Source organism: Micrasema longulum, unplaced genomic scaffold (assembly GCF_059751315.1).
Source record: "Micrasema longulum isolate JH-2025_06_02 unplaced genomic scaffold, ASM5975131v1 h1tg001018l, whole genome shotgun sequence".
Lineage (NCBI taxonomy): Eukaryota > Metazoa > Arthropoda > Insecta > Trichoptera > Brachycentridae > Micrasema > Micrasema longulum.
The window spans coordinates 660,330-681,563 of NW_028278206.1; the positions used below are offsets into that span (position 1 = coordinate 660,330).

Sequence of the window (21,234 nt, forward strand, 5' to 3'; positions counted from 1 at the left end):
CAGTAAGTGGTTATTTAGAAATATTTTATATCTTTTAGTGAAATGTTTTACCACAAAGTAAATGATTCAAATATTAAAAATATAATAAACATATTATTTGTACTTCGATTACGGATTCAATGTTTTTAGAAAAAAAATGGTAGGTGCTCGTTAATGTTACTAAAACAAGATTTAAAAAATAAAATAATAATTAAACAAAAGAACCAAATTTACGTATTTAAATCTGAAAATAAATAAATGCTTATATATAGGTACAAATACTTTTACATAAATATTTACTAAAATTACTAGGACTTATTAAGATTAAGATCTAAAATTGTAAAAATAAAATACAGCGGTAAAAGAAAATAAAAATACTAAGGATAAAAATATTGATAAAGCTTATTAATTAATTACTGTTTTCTCGGCTTCGAAAGTTCAGACTTATTTACAAAGACATAGAGCATTTTTGAAAAAAAAAACACAAAAGCCCGGGCTTAGGACTTTTATCATTGACCATTGAAAGTAACAAAAATTCTTGCATATGTTAACTTTATAAAAAAATCTTCAAGCATTGCCTAGTAAGTGAAATAATTAATTAGGATAAATTTCAACCACATCAACAAAACTTTCAGCTCTTTACTTCACCAAAGTCAACAAATGGAATCACTAAAGAAATATAGATATTCAAACATAGGCAAAATTGTGAACATTTTTAATATCCAAATATTGTTTACACCGTGGTATGCATTTCGCACCTATTTGTTAATACATGTGCATAAACCAATTTAATTTTCATCAGTACCCACGTCGATCGGTTGCGAGGTTACATCATCATTATCAGGACTTCAAATAACTTATAATTACTTTTGTCAATATCTTTATTATAAAATATAGAAAGAAGAGAAAATGAAGATGAAATAGTGAGAGAAAAAATATAATGTGAATCTTAACGGGAATATGTAAAAAAAACGACTTTTAGTTTAATTTTATTTATTATTTGTTATAGAAAGTTTTTGTTTACGGTTTGACTTATTGATACTCAATCAAGATTGCGTACACAAAAACCACTTTTACAGATATGTTAAATTTCTTGGCAGATTTTTTTTTGAAAATCAATCGAAATTGAGTTGTCTGAAAGACCCTTCTATTCCGAACACGCTTTCAGCAGTTTTGGGTTTTCCTAGTCTTTTGCTCTCGTCAGTCTTAAACTGCAAATTTTCTAAGAACCAATCTTTGTGATCTTCTAGTTTAACTTTCCAATAATCTGAAAGTATAAACAAAAACATAATAAAAATAACAATGTTTGGAGTTTGTTCTAGTGTTTGTAGACAGGCTGGATTTCTCCCTTAGATATAAATTTGTTACAACAGAGGAAGAAAACATTTATCATGTGGGTGAGATTCAGCTCTTTTACTTCACAATAGTCAACAAATAGAAGATTTGAGGAAATTCGGATGTTTAAACATAAACAACAGATGAAAGAACTGAAAAAGTAATGATGTTTAAATATAGGCAAAATGGTGAATGTTACACAGTGTATAAAGTGGCCACTTAAACCAGCCAATGACTGGTCACAAGCCTTGTAAATGCCCGGACTTTCATATTCCGTTAACAATAATGTTTTCTTTCTTTGTTTAAAAAACTTAGATCTCATTAACCTTTTCCTCACTCAGCATTGAAAAATTACACTAATTCCGAACGGGGGGACCAAACGACCCCAGTGCCCACTTGTACATAGCGTCACAAAATCAAAAAGTTGGAATTGTTTATGATCGTGCAATAATTTATTCATGTTTTCATGTACACATATTTTACTCATTCGTGTATTTTATTAATTTTTGCCGAATGCTTATGTGTACATAAAGTGAAATTGACCCTTGTATTATTTACGACTTTTTGTTGTTTAAATATTAAACGATTGAAAAATACTTATTTTAGTTATTTTCACGATTGCAAAAAGGATAGCGCAAATAGTTTTCATAAAAGAATTGGAATCTCCCCCTTCGGTCCGGATAGATTAATCAATATTTACCAATTATTTCTTGTACAGTTCCACCATTTCCACCATATTCTGCTGGCAGAATGTCTTTTGGTACAAATTGATGTAAAGCTTCCATATCTTCATTATGGACGTAAATCTGAAATATATAGACAAAAATGAAAATTTACAATTCTGTCACTCACGATTCTAGCTGCAAAAAATTAAATTGAATGTGGTTTACGTACCCTTTGTTTGCTTTTGTCATTCACCAGAGATCTAAATATAGCAAAAATAGTTTCAACTCCTGGTGGTGTATTTATATGATGGGTTCCTTTCTGCCTTACTGGCAATGATTCCTTTAAAAAAATGCAAAAAAAACAGAGTATTTAATTGCTTCTTTTCAATGTTTTGCAAAACCACATTTGTTTAAGTCGTAATACCTTTCCTGTCATGACCATTTTTTTAATGCTAGATGGAGTCATCTGCGTTATGTGTCCTATGCCAATATTCTTAAGATCTATAATGACTCGCTGCCCAGCAATGGTTGTGTGGTCGTCCTCTAACAACAGCATATCTGTATACATATTGTTGAGGCGCATGCTGTCGAAAATACCGTATTTGTTGGTATCATAGCGACTCGGGCGGATTAAAATTACTCTCGCTCCAGATGGAGAACATGGTTTCGGAAGAACGAGACAACCTCTAAAAACAATTACATAAACATGAAGAAATTTCATAATAACGTTACTTACAATAAAACATGTGAAAATATAACAATAATTGGGACAGGTGATAATGAATACAGTTTGTGAGTCGAATAATCTATTTCTAGTATTATTTAATCTAGTAATTATATTTACCCCAATTTGATCATTTCTTGCAGTTTAGAATCAAAAGGATCCAAAGGTTTTGTGATTTCGGGCACCATTGTTCTCATGGTATAATAATTGTCCAATTTTTCTTTTGTTCTTTCTAGACTGTATTTGCAACCACGTAAAAAAGCTATCAGCCATTGATCATCTAAAAAAATATCAATCTTAACCATACTTTTGTAGCAAAATTTGCTAGAATTAATTAAACAAGTTAATCTGATTTCTTTTAATTTTATTGTGTTAGCTCTTATAAATTAAATTTATATATTTAAAAAAATGTTTTTCTTCTGATTTCTCTAGGACTGCGTCCTGTTATTGCTCGGAGGGTGTTCCTGGGATGCGGACGTCCAACTACTCCGCCACCTTTTTGATGGTCTTCCGGGGTATTGGTATTGCACCTGTCACTATATTTACCAGTCTTTTTGAATCTGCTCTCTCCACATGCTCTCTCCAGAAACGTCTTATTGAACTTCCCCATCGCCCAACATCTTTGACGTCGCAGATCCTTCTTATTTCGGAGTTTCTAACTCTGTCTCGGATTGTCGTTCCCGCAATGGGTTGGAGAGTTTTCATTTCACTCGTTCAAAGGAGACTTTTTGTTCTAGAGGTGTCGGCCCCTATTCCAATGCCGTATGCCCTGATAAGTCTTATGCAGGTTTTATAAACGCGTACTTTGCTCTCATTCAGCATATGTTTGTTTCTCCATACAGCATTTCTTTAGCATCCAGCCACTACAGCGGCTTTGTTTGTTTGTTCTCTTACTTCTTCATTGATGTCGTTGCTGCTGGATGGCTTATTACCCAAATACTTAAAGCACATTACTTGTAATTGTTAAAAAAATTATAACAAAAAACTATTTAGGCTAATTATTGCAATTCATTGAATTGCAATAATTATTTTTAAACTTTCAATGTAGTTTTGGTTTGCATATAATGTAAGCTTGTTTTGCCTGGTTTGACTTTGGAAAAGTTATTAAATATGAAATATTAATTAACTTTTTTTATTTACCAGTTTTAATACTTAAATTTGAAACGGGTTTTTAAAAATCATTTTATTTCGATACATAACAATTTTATAGTTAGTCACAAATTCGTAATTTTTTGTTCTCTGTTTTTAAATCAAATCAAACTATTACCTGTCCTTGCGTTTATATGTTTTTGTTTTACCAACCAATCCTTTATGGCTTGGAGGTCTTCTGGTATCCTAGAAGGCACTTCTCCTAACTCATCCTGAGCAATTTTAGCTAACTCTGGGCTAATCTCCCTTATCCCCATTTCATACAATATTTACACGAGCAGTTTTCAATAAGCACGCTTTATTTTAATTTAAACCACAAAACACTTGACAATAATCAACAAATTATTTCGATTTGTTGAAAATGAGAAATGGATTTTGCTATGCATTAACGCTTGCGGAGAATTTCGATACGACTAAAACTGTGTTATCTTTTGGACATTATTATATAAAACTGTATCAGGAAAATCTTCAATGACAAAGATAAAATAACTTTTATCGAAAAAAATTTTTGCAATTATCTATAATTAATGGTGTTGTAAGTTTAGCGTTCCGGTGGTGATATAGCTCAGATGCTTGACTCACACACAAATGGTTTCGGGTTCATTTCCCGGTGAGATCACTGAAGTGTTCTGTACAATAAGTTACCACTGTGTTAGGCCTCTTGGCCAACAGGCCCAACAAGGATGCGAAAAAAATACAATACAACACATTAAGACTTGCTTCTAACCAAATAGTAACTTATAAGTTTATAAATTACTTGACCTTTTAAAAGCCTTTATGAACAAAAAAAAATACATGCTACAACAGAGACAAACTAACATTTTTGAGAAGGAAGTATGGAAGCATGTATATGCATTTTCAGGGCTTCCGACCTGTCATTAGCTGATTTATGAGGTTATTTCTTGCGGGTGATTCTTCCATCTGTGCTCAAATAAAAAAAAGCATATGACTTTTTATCTTAAAACTTGCTTCAACTTTTATCTCATTTAGTGACATGTGTTATATATTACATTTATTCGGTATCGATACAGATTATACTTATCAGATTGATAAAACCATTATTTATATAAGTTTCAAAAAGATACAGTTACTAGACGATAACACCTTTTATGCAATATGTTTATATTTTATCAACGTTGGAAAACACTGGGAAAATAGTGATATAAAATAATAATAATAAATAATAAAAAATATAAATTTATTATTCATACAAGCCATCGTCATTATTCCCTTTCCGCACCTAATGGTGCATAGCGCACTGGGTTGGTACACCAATCGTAGTGTTTTATCTATTTTGCTTTATCTCAGCAATTGTGAATTTTAACAATGAACTATCCGATAACTTCCCAGTTCGAAAAGGCGTTAGACAGAGTTGCGTTTTGTCTCCCGTCTTGTTTAATAAACATGGTGAATATATCATTCGAAAGGCACTTAACGGCTGGACAAGTAAGTTCATAATTGAAGGAAGGAAGTTATCCAACCTGAGATATGGTGATGACAACACACTTATTGCATCGTCAGAGATTGAAATGAAAGAACTAATTGACCGAATAGATGCTGCTAGTTCAGATTTAGGACTCTCAATGAATATAAGCAAAACTAAGTTTATGATCATTGATCGATTTTATAAAGTAGCGCCATTATCCTTATTGCGCAACTTAGAATAGGTCAACAATTTCATTTACCTAGGTTATCTCATCAGCGATGGCGGTGGGTGTGAAGGTAAAATACGGCGACGTGTTGGTATTGCCAAAAGTGCTATGAGTCGGCTGGTGAAGATCTGGAAGAATCGCAGTATAACCATTAACACCAAAGAGACTGGTGAAGGTCTTGGTTTTCTCAGTGTTCATGTACAGTGTGGAGTGTTGGACACTGAGGGAATTTGAAAATAAAAAAATCGAAGCTTTCGAGATGTGGTGTTGGCGGCGAATGCTGCGGATTCCGTGGACGGCCAGACGTACGAATGCATATTTTCTCCAGAAACTAATATCTATGTGCGAGAAAAGAATCCGCAGTTCTTTGGGCATATTTTCAGTGGAAACTCTGATAGTTTAAAGAAAACTATTCTCCTGGGAAGAGTCGAAGAAACAAGGTCGCGTGGACCTCAACCGACAAGATGGAGGGGCACAGTAACTAAGTTATCAGAATCATCACTGACGAATGCCTATAGAAGAGCACAAGAGCGTTTCAGATGGAAGGAGACTGTCCACAGACGAGCCATGTCTGGAATCAGGCGTAATCGCTATTCTCAGACATGAGGCACGGATTGAAGAGCGCAAGAGTTAAAGCAGGTTGTATCTAGTAAGGCAGACTGGACATAATTTAGAGAAATCTGTTACCTAAATGTGTATGTAGTAGATAAAAAAATGTTTTTTTTTTTTTTATAAACCATGACTATTATTATCATGACATTTATCACAAAAAATGTATGAAATGCTATGAGTTAAATAACTTTACGAAACTGTCAGAAGTCAAACAATCGTTGTGCCGCTGAATTGAATACTTTTCCCCATCTTTGTTTTCTTAAGACGAAACGATTCACCTCAACAAAAAAATTTAACTATCAACAATGCTTATGAATTTAGCAATGAGGAAATTCAGTGTCTTTTTTTTTTAGTTTATTGATAGACTAATGAAATAAACAAAAAAAATGTATTTATCGTATGGTAGCGCTATGATTTTTTTTAAATTTTGTATTTCTGAAATAACTCCGCGTGTGACGTCAGAGGTTCTTCTCTGTCAGCTCTTCCAATTGGTTCGTTTACAGTAAGCAAACTGGATATCCTTAACAGCTCTCATATTATTGGTTGGTTCATACGAACCAGTGACAACGTTTAAAGTAGTGTGTTTTTATTTTGAATAAAAAACCCATTCAAACATTTTCAAAAAATTTTGCCATATCATTTTCTAATTTTTGTATCCAATTTCTCGTTGGGCTGAAATTCCTCATTATGAAAAACACGACTCTTTTTTTGGTTTATAAAAAATTTTATTGTATTCAAATATTTTTGTTTCAAACTCAGGCATTTTTAAATTGTTTTATTATTTATTTGTTACATGTATAAAAATTCTTAAATTATTTGGAATTAGTCAACATTAAGCTGTCGAAAGGATCCTTCGATTCCAAACATGGCCTCTGCAGTCTTAGGTTTCCCCGGCCTTTTGCTCTCATCAGTTTTAAAGTTGTTATTTTCTATAAACCAGTCCCTGTGACTTTCCATCTGCTTTTTCCAGTGTTCTATTTAAAATTACAAAACAAGTATTAATATTATATATTTTTTTTCAATTACTGATAATTATTTCAAATAATATTGCCAAATATCACTAATAACTTGAATCGGATTGAGGTTCTCCGTGGTCATATTGTGGACTCACGACTAAAAGGTCCCAGGTTCAAATCCCACTTCACCACAACTCGATTTCCATTTCTCCCGCACAAGTTTTTTACGACATTAAGGAAATGGTCTGAAAATTTGACTCAAGTATTTTTCTTTTTATTAAAAAAAAAAAAACAAATAATTCGTACAATCTTCTACATTTTTGTGGTAGAATTTTTTTTTGAACCACAAAGGGCCAGGAGACCTAATTATAGCGGTGAATTGCACAGATAACCCTGGCGTGAGAATTTTTTTTGTGTTCTTCCCGGCAATCGAACCCGGAACCTTCCGCGCGTGACTCAAGTGTCATAACCACAACATCACACTACATTGTACATTTTATTTTCAAGTAATTTTGTTCAGACGTTTGCCACGTTCGTTTTTTTAATATTTTCCCATAGTAAATATATTGCTTTACCAATTATATCGGGTATTTTTCCACCATTGCCTCCATATTCTTCTGGTAAAATTTCTTTTGGGACAATTTTGTACAGCTCATCGATGTTTTCCGCGCTATGTACAAAAACCTGTAAAAATATAAAATGTTTGAAACAAAAGGAATAGAGGAATCTCACGTACCACGAATACCGATAACAATATATGAAAAGGATTTAGAATAATTATTTGTATTTTCAAAATCATTATGGATACTGTGGAAATTTGAGATCTTAGATATAAGACAATTATATATTTTTAGAATAATAATGTTTGTGAAAGCAAATTATTCAACCAAATCCCAAAAGGAACACTCTCACACTACCAGAAGTCAAACTAGAGGATGGGTCATGGGGTCTACCGCAAACTCTGAATTCGGGCAAAGAAATTTCAGGTTTCTGGGCCCCAAAATATTTAATATGTTACCCAAACATTGCAAAATCATGACCCAGATTCAATTAAATAAAATAGTTAAACATTAGTTACTCGGTTGAGGTGAAGAAAAATCGGAAAATTTACTCAAAAACAGATTACACAATAATAAATGGTTTAAACTAATATAGTATAACTGTAAAATGAACCAACTAGAAGGTTGTCATGTTATTGTTCATTTTGTATAAAAGTGTCTGCCTTAAAATAGATTGTTCCTAACTAGGCAGACTAGACATGATTCAGAGAAATCTATTACCTAAATGTGTATATAAAAATAAAGAAATTGTTATTTTTTGTTGAAAAACCATAATTATTCATTTATAATGAAGTGTTACGAAGTAAATTCCGGTTCATTTAAAAATATCATAATTATTAATATTATCATAATTGTTTTATTGCCCTTGTTTGTTTTCGCTACATAGTTTTTTGTACAGTTTCTTCTACATGTTTATTCATATAACTGTTATTATTGTCTGAGCTATTTATATAATCAATAAATACAATAAATAAATAAGTACCCTTTGTTTATTTTTCTCGTTCATAAAGGACTTGAATAGGGTAAAAATACTTTCAACTCCCGCAGGCATGTTTATATGGTGAGTTCCCTTTTGCCTTATGGGTAGCGATTCCTGTAAATTAAAAAAATGTCATTTCTTTTTTATGATTCAATCAGTGTATGTCATGACTAAAATTGAAATTTTGTAAGGTATCCAAAATAAAATACTTTTATTAGATTTAGTTCTATTTTCGTTTTTTAAATGTACAAGACTGTATAATGTGACTCGTTTCATTTTGTTATTTTTCTGACAATTTGTTTAATATGCTTCCACGTAAAATTAAGTTGACTGAAAACAAACGATATTTGAAAAGAGAAATCAAAATCTGGCTGAAGAAAATTAAGATGGAAAATTAAAAAAATATTCGAATTACATGTGAAATGGATAATTGTTTTTTTTATTAACACTGACAGTCCTCTTTACAACAGGTTTCCCTAGTGAGTAGGATTCTTAACTTCTAAAAGACTGTGCTACAAAATTCCTTTACATGCGGTAATGTAACATCGTGTTACTTCAACCAAAAGACAGAATATTCTGAATTTCAGATATTTGAAAAAAAAACATAGAGACATGCTGTTAAATAATTCGTTTTCCAAAATAAATAATAATGGGAAAATAAATTAAAAATTATAAAACGCTGGTTATATAGCTAGCGTGCACTCCCGCTTACTGCCAATAACCGATTGGAATTTCTTCTTCTGTTTTTGTTCCTTTCTTACAAACACCGGCCATAGAACATCGTCTCTGTTTTCCTTGTTACAAGTTCTATTATCGTGCTCTTTCTTATGCAGTTAAACATGTTATTTGTGGTATTGGTGTCACTTTCATTATTTGCCTAGTACGGATAAATATCCATCATATTTGTACAAAATTTAATTTTCCAAATCCGAGGTAAAAGTGTCCATTCGAGAATAACGAATAATACAAATTCATCATTCAAATAAATAAGATAGATATATATCAAGTATTGTATCCTATGTAGACTCGTGTTACATCATAACCAAACAAGGGTTAAACTAATTTTGGAAAAAACATAAAAAAGTAGTCTTTGAAAAAAAAAATAAGGGTTTATTAGTAAATGCAAAAAAGGTTAAAAAAATGTAATTTAACTAAATAATTCATTGATAGCAGCCAGCTAGTACCGTATCTACGGTAATGAGTTAAACGGAAATACATTTGAAGCCAATAAATATGCTTATTTCTTTCTTACAATAATGATTGTCATCGTATTGTGATTCGTCCTATTTATTTTCGGGCAATTATTGAGATCAACGCAATATTTTCTGATGAAGCTAGTATAAACATTACGTGTCTTTTAATTATATGCCGATGATTTTTTTACTATTTTTATAAACACGCGCTTGCAGAGTGTCGAAATAATAAAATAAGAACTCATTATCTTATCAGTATGTAAAAAAAATGTGAAGGCGCGCTGCACTCAATGTACCAATGCTTTTTTTTGCGGTGTCTATGCCCCTTAATCTGCAAATAAAGGAGGTTTTTTATGGGCTAGAAAATGATACAATATCTTGTGCAGGATTTGACTCTATTAATATTTTGTCGCGTATTACACATGGGATTATTCCAGGAGAGATGGCCATAGACATGAGATGGCCAATTAAATATTTCCACTTTTACTTCTCGAGTAAAATGCATTTTGCCACCAGTTCGAATGCTGCCGACATATTTGCCTCATGAAGAAGGCATTTGTGGCAAAGTAAACAACTACCCGTATGAGTGAGTAATTCACATATTATTATTTTATAATGATCGAAACTATTTAAGTGCAATATGTAATATGTAGGCATAAAAAAAAAAAAAAAAAACATTACTATGTATCTTAGATCAAATGCCTAATCCTTAGTTTTGTGTATGTAAATTAATTTTAGTATTTTTTATTATATCTTATATGTTTTTAATTTCTCTTTTCTTTTCTTTAAAAAAAAAAAAAAATCTTTCTTTATTTTTAACTTTCACTAAACTTAATATTTACCATTACTTAAATTGAATTTACACTCTTATTTTATATAATTTATGAAAGATGTTGAAGTTCTATAATTGAGAATATATGTAAAGAACGTTAGTTATGCTCACTTAAAAAATGTATGTATTGTATGTATTCTTGTTGAACTTCCAAATAAATATTAAAAAAATATGTACTATATTTAAGGCATTTCTTTTTTAGGCAATAAACATTGGTAAAATATAACCCGAAAATAAGTTGTTATTGTAGATTTGAATCGAAAATTTATGGGTAAGCCATCTTTCCTTTTAGAAGAGATGGCCAAATTTTTCTGATGTGAGTTGGCCTCGCATCGAAAGCCCGGATCCATTTTGAAGGTGTTGTAGTCTTCAGATCAATCAAAACCATTAACGTACTCCGAGTGCGCATGATTACAAAAAAAATCATCACAGAATGGCCCAAGATTTGTTAAGAAAATTTTTAACAAACTGCACAATATCTTTTACCGTTTTCTGACACATGTTATTTTATCTGCACACATTGTTTAACTATTTTTTTATACCTTAATATGTTTTTTATACAAAACTGCTGTGTTACATATACAGTATTTATGTAAAATAATACTTTTCAATTTAATTTTTAAGTTTTTCACATTATATTAAAATGTTTATATTATTTTTAATGTGTATCTTTTTAAGGTAAAAAGCACTGCGTGCCGTGTATATTAATAAATAAATATAAAAATAGTTTTATCATCATACCCTTTATCCGCATCCAATGGTGCAAAATGCACTAAATTGTTAAATCAAATGTGGTATATTTATTGTTACAGGTGCCAGTCTAGGGATTATGAAATGCTTTAGTTTAAAACCATCTTCGAAAACAAATATTTAATGTCAAATCTCCCAGTAATCAAACCTTGGATCTCAAGCGTGGTAACCGAATATGCCAACCAATACACTTAAAAGCGTACATTTCTGCGATCAATTTCTTTTTTCAGAATTTTCAATCGTCAAAGATTTTGATTTAATTTCACGCACGAAACTAAATTCTTCATCCACCCGGACGAGGTTTAAGATCTTAAAGGTAAGAAAAGAATTATTTTTTACCTGTCCCGTCATTACCATCTTTTTTATGATAGATGGAGTCATCTGAGTGAAATGCGACATTCCAACGTTCTTCATGTCCACAATGTACCTCTGGCCAGCAGTACTGCTGTGGTCATCTTCTAAAATGAGCAAGTCTGCCATCATGACGTTAAGGCGCATGTTGTCCAACATGCTGATTTTCTCAGGGTTGTAGCACCCAGGACGAATGAAGATGACTCTCGGTCCGTTGGGAGTACATGGCTTGGGAAGAACTAGATAAACCCTGAAATATAGCTTAGGATTTATCTGTGACTATCAGAAGCATCTATGGAATTTGTGAAATGTGCTAAAACTAGAACTGAAAACATAATATATATTATTAATTACTTACAATTACAAAAAATTTTTTTAAACAGAAATCATCAGGAATCGTTGGACATTTAACAAGTTTTATCAAATTGCTCAAATGGGCATTCATTAAATTACCACAATTGGGTGTGGAATATGATGATAGCATTGCAGAGCTTTAGAAAATATCGGGCATTTGTGTCCAAATTGAAAACGCCTAGGTTTTTTTTATGAAGTTCGTAAATATTGTATTTTTAAAACTGAAAAAAACTTAACTGAAACTGTAGGTTTTGCGTCGTTATTGGTATAAATCTTCTGTGATTGTTAGCAGTTATATCCCTTCTCTAGTTTTCGAATGTCCAATAGACCATTTTGCAAATTTTACAAGAGACATTATTTTTATTTTTAAAGTCAGATAAGCAAAATTAGTTTGTGGAGATTTAATAACGGAAACAATAATATATAAAACAGTAAAATAAAATAAAATCACTTTGTTTTTATGAACCACTTATATTTTTTATAATTTGACAACCAACTAGTTTTGGCAATACTATGCCTTCTTCGGGGTCAATTACAAACTAAAATAACAAATATATATTTTTTACAGTGAAGGTAGAGTGGTACGAAAAAATCTTAGTAATAGTCCCATTTTAAATATGTTCCCTCTCCCTAAATCCACACACAAACCCCCTCTCTTCTCTACCCCCGTAGCCACGCCCACTCTACCACCACTGAGATAAAATTATATATGTCATGTAAGTTTGTAATTAACCCTGAAGAAGGCATAGTATTGGCGAAACTAGTTGGTTGTCAAATTATAAAAAATATAAGTGGTTCATAAAAACAAAGTGATTTTATTTTATTTTAATATATTAAATAATAATGTTCCACAAAGTAAGTGCTTCAAACATCAGAAACAATAATAATTCTTTAGCTACATGAATGATCATGAACATATTGGCATTCACAATTAAATTAAAAATGGTTTATTGAACGTATAAGAACTAGGGCAGCGACATGTGACCTTATTTGATCATGCAATTTTCTCAAATTGTCAGTTTCAATATGTTTTAACCCAAATAATTTGAAAAGGTCAAGAGAATGTTATTAGGTGTTACTGCTTCACGATTGTCATTTTGTTTTTCTGAAAAATCTTTTAATACGCGTTGGTTTAAATATCGATCTTAAAAGTAATTACACGTACCCTAATTTCATGAGCTCTTGAAATTTAGGGTCCTTTGAATCCCACGCTTCTGTTATTTCTGGAATCATAGTCTTCATCGTGTAGTAATTGTCGATCTTTTCTTTCGTTCTTTCTAAACTGTACTTGCAGCCACGAAGAAACGCAATAAGCCATTGATCATCTGAAATACATATTTTTTTGTTATTTTTATCTTTCAGAAAGATCCAGCATTCCTTTTGAAATTCTTACCGGTTCTTGCAATAATATGTCTTTGTTTAGCGAGCCAGTCTTTAATGGCCTGAAGATCCGCTGGTATCCTTGCTGGGTCCTCTCCTAGTTCATCTTTAGCTAATTTGGCTAGCTCAGGACTCAATTCTCTCACACTCATGTTATGTTTCTTTTTTCTAAAATCAAAGAAAATCGTAAAACAAAATAAATAAAACTTGTCAAAGTGACTATCTTGCCCCAATATTATATGCCAAAGATTAACAGTAAAAAACGCGCTTTTTAACGACGAGATTTCTACTTCATTGTATTAACCTAATTTGACACCGAAGCAAAAATCCTAATTATAAGTATCAAATCTTCAGGTATCTAAAAATGTACCCTGATACGAAAAATTAGTCACCCGGCCGTTTGAGTATGCGAACCGAGCATCAGAAATTTAGACAGTTAATGATCAATGAATGATTGTATTTAATTTTTATATTTGATCTTTGACTATCACCCACGGCCAATAAAATCAAGAAAATTAAATCAAATTTAAAGTAGACCGGGCACCGCTCTGGCGAACGTAAATAGTGTGAACACGTTGGGTCACGTGCCATGTGATTATTGATAAGTAAATCATTTAATTTGTAAATCAATCAACCTTAGTTGATATCTTTATCTCAAATGTAGTTGTGCAGGTACGTTTATTTGACTTTCGGAAATATTTACATTAAGTGGATGAAACATTTTTTTAAAATATTAAACAAATGTTTATTCTAAAACGTAGAGTATTCTTTAAATATCAAAATACAACAAATTTGAACAATGTCTTGAGTATCTCTACATGTTTGCGAACAAGCTAGATTTCCTCTCTTAAGAGTTAATTAGAAGTCAATTTGCTTCGTAAATATTGAAGTCTAGGCATTTACATGGTGTATGATTTGTCATTGGGTGGTTTAAGTGGCCGCTTAACACACTGTGTAACATTCATCATTCTGCGGCATTGCCTAGTACGGCTTGACACTCTTGACAGAGGTGATGAGGCCGATGTGGAATTCAAGCTTATTGGCTAATCCAACAAACGTCAAAGCGTTCTATTTTGTGAGCAAATGGGCGGAAAATTGGGAGGAACTGGGTAAAGGCCTACCGCGAGAACTAAATCTGTTATAGATTAATAAATACATACTTGAGTACTAGCATCGGCTGTCTGAACTGAACTCTTATCCGTCTGTGGTGTTCTTGTCCCATAGAAGGAAAGTGGTAAATTACAAATGCAAATTGACTAACTCAACAAAACCACGCGCTGACCATGATCTATTAAGACTTGTTTCGTCTGCTCCAAGGTCTAAGAGGTTGTTAGGACGATTAAAATCGTTGCACAGGATTAATCCTACTATTGGAATTAGGTCTATTAGTGGTATTGCGAGGGATCAGTGTTATAACGAGAGGAAATTGTTCCGGAATTGATAGGGATCATGTTTAGATCTGTGTTAGGACTTTGCCAGTAGTTTCTTGATAATTTGATGAACTCATATGGTTTGGTATACGTTTAGTTTTTCTTCTGTTGGTTCATTGCATGTTATATAGCGCAAATTTTTCGAATGTTTCCTGTAAGTATTTGGGTTTTGTGTCATATGTTTTGTTTGTATTACTACGTTCTCCTTCCTTTTCAAAGCAAAATTTGGAACATGCAACCGCGGTCTTAATTTGAAACAGTGTATTCTTTCACTGTCAAACTGGGAAATTAGAAAAGGGTGATAGTACTGACTAAGTGTATTTGATTGATCACAAATCGACAATACTGCAGTGAGGGGTACAATGAAAGCATTTAAAAATTCTGTTTTGTTATTTTCGCGGTTTAATTGTGAAGAAATATAAAAATTTTGCTTCATTATTTTTTTTAAAGTTGATAGTGAATTTGCGAAATTGAAGAAAGACAAAAGTCTTTATGAATAGTTTCGGGAAAGGGGAGGATGCTTTCATTGTAGTAGGTGAAATTGTTCATCCGGATAACTCTAGCCCACATGACAAAGGTTTCAGCTTTTTTACTTTACAAAAGTCAAAAGATGGAAGAGTTATGGGAATGTGGATGTTTAAACATAAGAAAAATGGTAAATGTTACACAGTGTGTAAAGGAGTCACTTCAACCAGCCAATGACAGGTCATATGCCTTGTAAATGCCTAGACTTCCATATTATCTTCTCCAAAATGTTTTCCGTCTCTGTTGTAGCAAATTTAAACAAAAACGTATCATTATCATCTCCGTAAACAAATTTCAAATAATTATGATTATATTTTTTATCAATATTACATAAATAAGAATTTTTGATGAACCAAAATAATATTTGATTTTAATACAATAAATATTTTTTCCCATATTTGGAGGGGATTTTGTGAAAGCATTTTTTTTGTTACCTATTAATAAGGAAGTTTGGTTCTATCGGAAATTGGATATAAAAAATGATTTTTTACACGCAGTAAAAATAAGAGCATTAATTTAACTGTACAATGTACCTCAAAGTTTCTCTTAAACGTATGAAATAAATAATAAAAATAAACTATTTAAAATTACGTCACAAGTTCTTCTCAATTCACCAATGATAATTTTGTGATAGATTTTCAGTCAGGAAAACTCACCGAAGAGAACTTGTGAAGTCACGCGCGAAGTAATTAAGAAATTACAAAACTTAAAAAAATCGTTGCGATGGGTAACACGATATATAAAAATAAAACAACATTATTTTGGCTCAGTCTGATAGTATTAGAAAATACAATTTTTTTCAAAGCCACTGAAGTTCCTTACTGTTTTGTTTCCTGCCAGATAAAGGTGATATTGTTGAGAGTATTTGACAATCTGTGGTTTTTATTTATTCATTTTAAGTATTTTATTTCATTTTATTTTATTTGGGAAATCAACAGTTCTACATACATATTTTTAGTAAACAAACAGATATAGTGTATAAACTCAGAACTAATAACAGATTTCCACATAGTATACAAAGTTAGTAAAGAAAATATATTACATATCAACTAAATACATACAATTTATACATATAAAAATGTTATTTTCATGTACTCAATAATCAAAGAATTTTTAAATATTTATTTTAAGAACATTAAGTTACTGTAAATTGGGCAGGATAAGGACAAAAATGCTTGAAGAGAGGATAAGGAGGGGAGGGAAGATGTACATATTTATTATTATAATGTCTACTAAGTTACATAATACATTTTTAGTGTAAATTTTAAATCTGACAGAGTGATGTTTGTGTAATCTATATTTTTAAATTTTGTATTGTACATTGAAAAAGTCCTAAGAAAAAAAGCATTTTTAGCATACGATGTTTTACATATTGGTACATGAAACAGGTGGTACCGTCTACAAATCCTGGCTGGCACATGTATTGTTATTAAACCAAGCAGCTCTGTACAGTCAACCATTCCTGTCATAATTTTGTAAAGCAGTAGTTGGTCCGCACACACTCTGCGGTATTGTTGAGAAATGATTCCTTGGAAGGTGGAGGCAGTGAGAGTAGATACATAAGAAATACCGGTTTTGTAATTAAGGTACTTTATAAATTTGTTTTGAATATTTTCTATTCTACTTATATATATGGCATACTGGGGATTCCATAGCTGAGAGGCGTATTCCAAATGGCTTCTGACAAATGTATAATATAATACAATAAGGGCCTTTGGATTATCAAAGTGTTTACTCATTCGAATTATAAAACCTAACATGCTCAATGCTTTGGGGGTAATTTTATTGATATGCGATTCAAAAAGTAGTTTGCATTTTAATACTGCTATACAAAGGGGATTGGGGAGTTCAAGCATATTAAAGGGGTACGACATTATAAAAGAGATGTTGAGTACAGATGAAAAAAAAATAGAAAAGAATCAAGAAATAAAATTTTAAATGAAAAGGTATCAAGGCCTGGCCAACTTTTGAACATCCCACTCTGTTTGAATCCTGATAGGAGGAGATGTGTCGTTTTGCCTTACAAAAATTAAACCGTTTTTAACCCAGCAATAAGAAAACCAAAGTTGTCGGGAGATTGTCTTTGCCTGGAACAAGAGTTTCTTCTTCACCGCTGTCAGATGCTCGTTGCAGTAGTTATTTTGTGGAATACCAGAGATACCGATTTCCATAGTTGTTAAGTTTTTTTTGACATGGACAGCGTGGAGAAATCGGTCTTTCATATGTCTTCTTAAAAAAAATATGATAAGTGATTTGGGTTTACTTTGATTTGGGGGTTTCGCAGACACACGCGTTGCGAAGTCAATATCATCCGGACTAATTTGCCAATCCACTGCATGTGCTATCTTCATTATTGTATTTTAATTATTTTCACTGTTACGATGAGGGATTCCTTTTATTTCCAAATTGTTTTGTCTGGCCCATATTTCATTTTTATCAGCATTTTGTTTTAGCACTGAAACTTCATTCTTCAAATTGTTTACCTCTAATTCAAGTGCATCTATCTTGGATAGTTTGGATGAGATTTCTGTCAGCTTTAACTCAACATCAACACAAATAGTTCTCTTGAGCTCCTCATATCCATCGGCAATTCTGCGAACCTCAGCTTGAAGTTCTGAGATAGCATTACTTAAATCCATACTGACAGAGAATGCTGGAGATTGAGGAGATTCAGAAATTTGGACAATTCTCCGTACATCTTTTTTTGGAGCCATATTAGTATTATATCGTTGTCTTTCAGTTTTTTTTATAATATTGTTTTTTTTTTTTTTTTAACTTAGTTAAGTTCCAACTTGGTTATTGTCTATTGATATGGTTCAAAATAAATTATATAGTTTATGGTATAAATCTGACGTTTATGATATTTGTGGTCATAGATCAATGAATATATAGTATATTAACTATTAGCTGTCAGCGGTGAAGTTGTCAGTCAGTTCTCAGTACAAATATTAATTTCTACCAACACTTCATGTAACAATAAATTGTCCACGAACATTAATATTAGAAATGTAAGGAAATTAAGGCACCTGAGCTTGAGATAACAGTTTCTGATGAGGACGAGCACTTAAACAGGTTAAGGCTGGCGTTTGAGATGGTTATAAGGTTGTATTTAGATTTAATGTTTTTTTTTCGATAACTGTCACTTTCTTTACTGTCACTTGTAAGTAGGTAAATAGAATGCATAATGAATGTATGTCTTCCATTTACATAACATGTTGTTAAACAATGTTTTAAAACTTCGTATAAAATAATGTAATATTATTAAATATCGAAAAATAAACACACTGCACTCATTTAAAATTTGCATTGATGGAAGATCATAATATCCATTAAATATATCGAAATCCTAAATTAATCTGCCCATGAGATTCTCAGCATGCGACATTTTTTGGCTTCTTCAATTGAATTCAATATACGAGTACATATTATGCAAATAAACGTCTTTTCAACTAATTATCTTTTATTTCGTAAATACTATGTTTACTTCCGTGACGGTAAAGGTGATACTGTATTTTAGTATTTGCATATTGGTGTAGTGAGGTACGTCTCGAAACCAGTAGACATAAAAAGTCGGGGAGTGTTAAAATACTAATATATATTAACATTATTACAAACTTTTAGTTTTTTGTTCGTACCAACTCAACAAAGGACTCTGATCTAATGGAATAAGGACTTATAACTCAATAAAAAATATTAAAATATAATACTGTGAACAAAAACGTTGACTTTGGTAAAGGTGTGAATATTGTATTGTATATTTTATTTAGTCGTAAAATCAGAATTCATTTTATAAACTCATTTAACGTATAACGTTTAGTACACATATATAATTATATACACATATATAATTCAATATAAAATTTGCAATATTTGCCAAATATGCAGACGTTTCTAGCTTTTCTGATACTTTTAGGAAATCATTAAATACTTTAAAGCATTTATAAAACAACTTGTTTTATCGTCGTTTTAGTTTTTTTTTGTATACCAGACCATTTTTAACCAATTTTTAAGTGTACAAGAGTTCTGAGAAAGCCTTAATTTCTAAAATTAAAAATGTTTTTTTTTTTATGGTTTAAGGTGTTTTTTAACGAATTTTGACAAAAGTTATGGTCATTATTTACATCTATATTGTAAAAAATACTTTAAAGCTCTATTTCTGCAGATTTGTGTTTTGGTCTGTTAGACAAAAACGAACTGAAGAGACGTTATTTTATAGTCTATCTCGCCTTAGGAAGTCTAAAATCGTCGGCACTACTCGTTTGTTGCGTGTGAAAGTTTTTGTTGCACTTTTTATTTGAACTCTTCTAACAACATATAAAAAAACCATTAGTTATTTTAATAGGTTTTGTTGAAATAAAAGTGTTAAAAATATCAGGTAAATATGTAGGTAATTTACTTAAAGATTAATAAATTTGAAAAAATATACAATTGTATGTATGAAATGGCGTGATGGTAGAAGTAGAAGTAGTATATTGCACATAATGTAGTATTGTGTAAATTACGTGTGGTAAAATAAAAAGTAAGTGATTTCTCAAATAAAAATTGTACGTTTTCGATAAATTTTTGTGAATAAACTGGAATCTACTGGCAGTGTTTAAAACATGCAAAATGACTGCTTTTGGTAAAAGTTTTATCAAAAGTGTACAGATCACTAAGATAGAATTATCTTACCTTTGATTTACTTCTGATAAGAGTTAAGTGTCGTTCCTTCTCGACAGTACGCACACGTACAGTTCAGTTCAGTTCAGGCACAGGTGTCTGGCAGCTAAATTTTTATGTCGCCATTTCAGAGTGATACCAACGTTATCAATTGCTATAATTAAGTACACTTACCGATAAATTGATGATACTGTTCATGCTACACGTTCAAATTTCATTTGTTATTAACAGCGGTATTGAGAACATTACGAAAAATGCATTTTATTTATTATCAATACATTATGAAATATTGTACAAAAGAGATTAATTAAAGATAAAAAAAGTCAACAATGTTTGATTATGTCCAAATGCTTGCAGACTGGCTGGATTTTCTCCCTAGGGAGTTATCTGCCTAGACTTCCATATTCCCTTCTCAAAAAAAAAAAAAAAAATTTCCCTCTCTGTTGAAATAAATTTTTTAAAAAGAAAAAAAGTCATTTAAATTAGCTAACATTACATACAATTTGTAAACTGCTTTTCTAGAAGTAATTCCACTGTCTTCACATATATCTGCAAACGAGGCGATACGATTAAGTATCATATCTACCCACTTATATATTATATGTCACCGCCTAATAGTTATTCAATCAGTTATTCCATTATCCAAATAGAATATTACGTAAAAAAAGATTTAAAAATAACCCAAAAAATTTGTTAGGTCTTTTGTGTTGTATATAACACTAGCGGACCCGACAGACGTTGTCCTGCCCGAAAGTTGGTACCTAGGTACTTGTTTGTGATTTAATTCTAAAACTAAAAATGGTTAATATTCAAATATTGAATTTAAGTAGGTACCTAGGTACTTGTTTGTTTTGTTGAATTCCAAAACATAAAATATTATATTATTCAAATATGGCATTCTTTTTGCAAATGTCAACTATAGGTCTTTTCACCAACAGGGGGTGTACTTTTATAGGAATACGATTTTTAAAGATGTGTTAAATTTAATATTATTTTAAAGTTACCAAAAATTTAGTAAAAAAAAAGGGTAGAAATTATAAGGAATTTAACGAAAGAATATTATTGAGATCTACAAAAAACAAATGCTGTTTGTAAACATTCAAAAACAAACTTTTTTTATACACAAAAAAACATATATCCATTTTTTTA

At 31.3% G+C, this 21,234-nt stretch overlaps 2 protein-coding genes across 2 annotated transcripts; both read right to left on the minus strand.

The window, feature by feature from the left end:
- Positions 1 to 919: 919 nt before the first annotated feature.
- LOC148277529 (alpha-tocopherol transfer protein-like) lies at positions 920 to 4,317 on the minus strand. Its single transcript, XM_088232777.1, has 6 exons — positions 3,971 to 4,317; positions 2,824 to 2,983; positions 2,404 to 2,665; positions 2,209 to 2,319; positions 2,015 to 2,120; positions 920 to 1,246 (listed from the first exon to the last, which is right to left on the minus strand). Exons 1-6 carry the CDS (start codon positions 4,107 to 4,109, stop codon positions 1,095 to 1,097), a joined length of 930 nt encoding a protein of 309 aa, XP_088088903.1. The 5' UTR covers positions 4,110 to 4,317; the 3' UTR covers positions 920 to 1,094.
- Positions 4,318 to 6,819: 2,502 nt separating this feature from the next.
- LOC148277530 (retinol-binding protein pinta-like) lies at positions 6,820 to 20,232 on the minus strand. Its single transcript, XM_088232776.1, has 7 exons — positions 20,098 to 20,232; positions 13,485 to 13,639; positions 13,257 to 13,416; positions 11,726 to 11,987; positions 8,615 to 8,725; positions 7,648 to 7,756; positions 6,820 to 7,090 (listed from the first exon to the last, which is right to left on the minus strand). Exons 2-7 carry the CDS (start codon positions 13,621 to 13,623, stop codon positions 6,939 to 6,941), a joined length of 933 nt encoding a protein of 310 aa, XP_088088902.1. The 5' UTR covers positions 13,624 to 13,639; positions 20,098 to 20,232; the 3' UTR covers positions 6,820 to 6,938.
- Between the last annotated feature and the right edge of the window lie 1,002 nt (positions 20,233 to 21,234).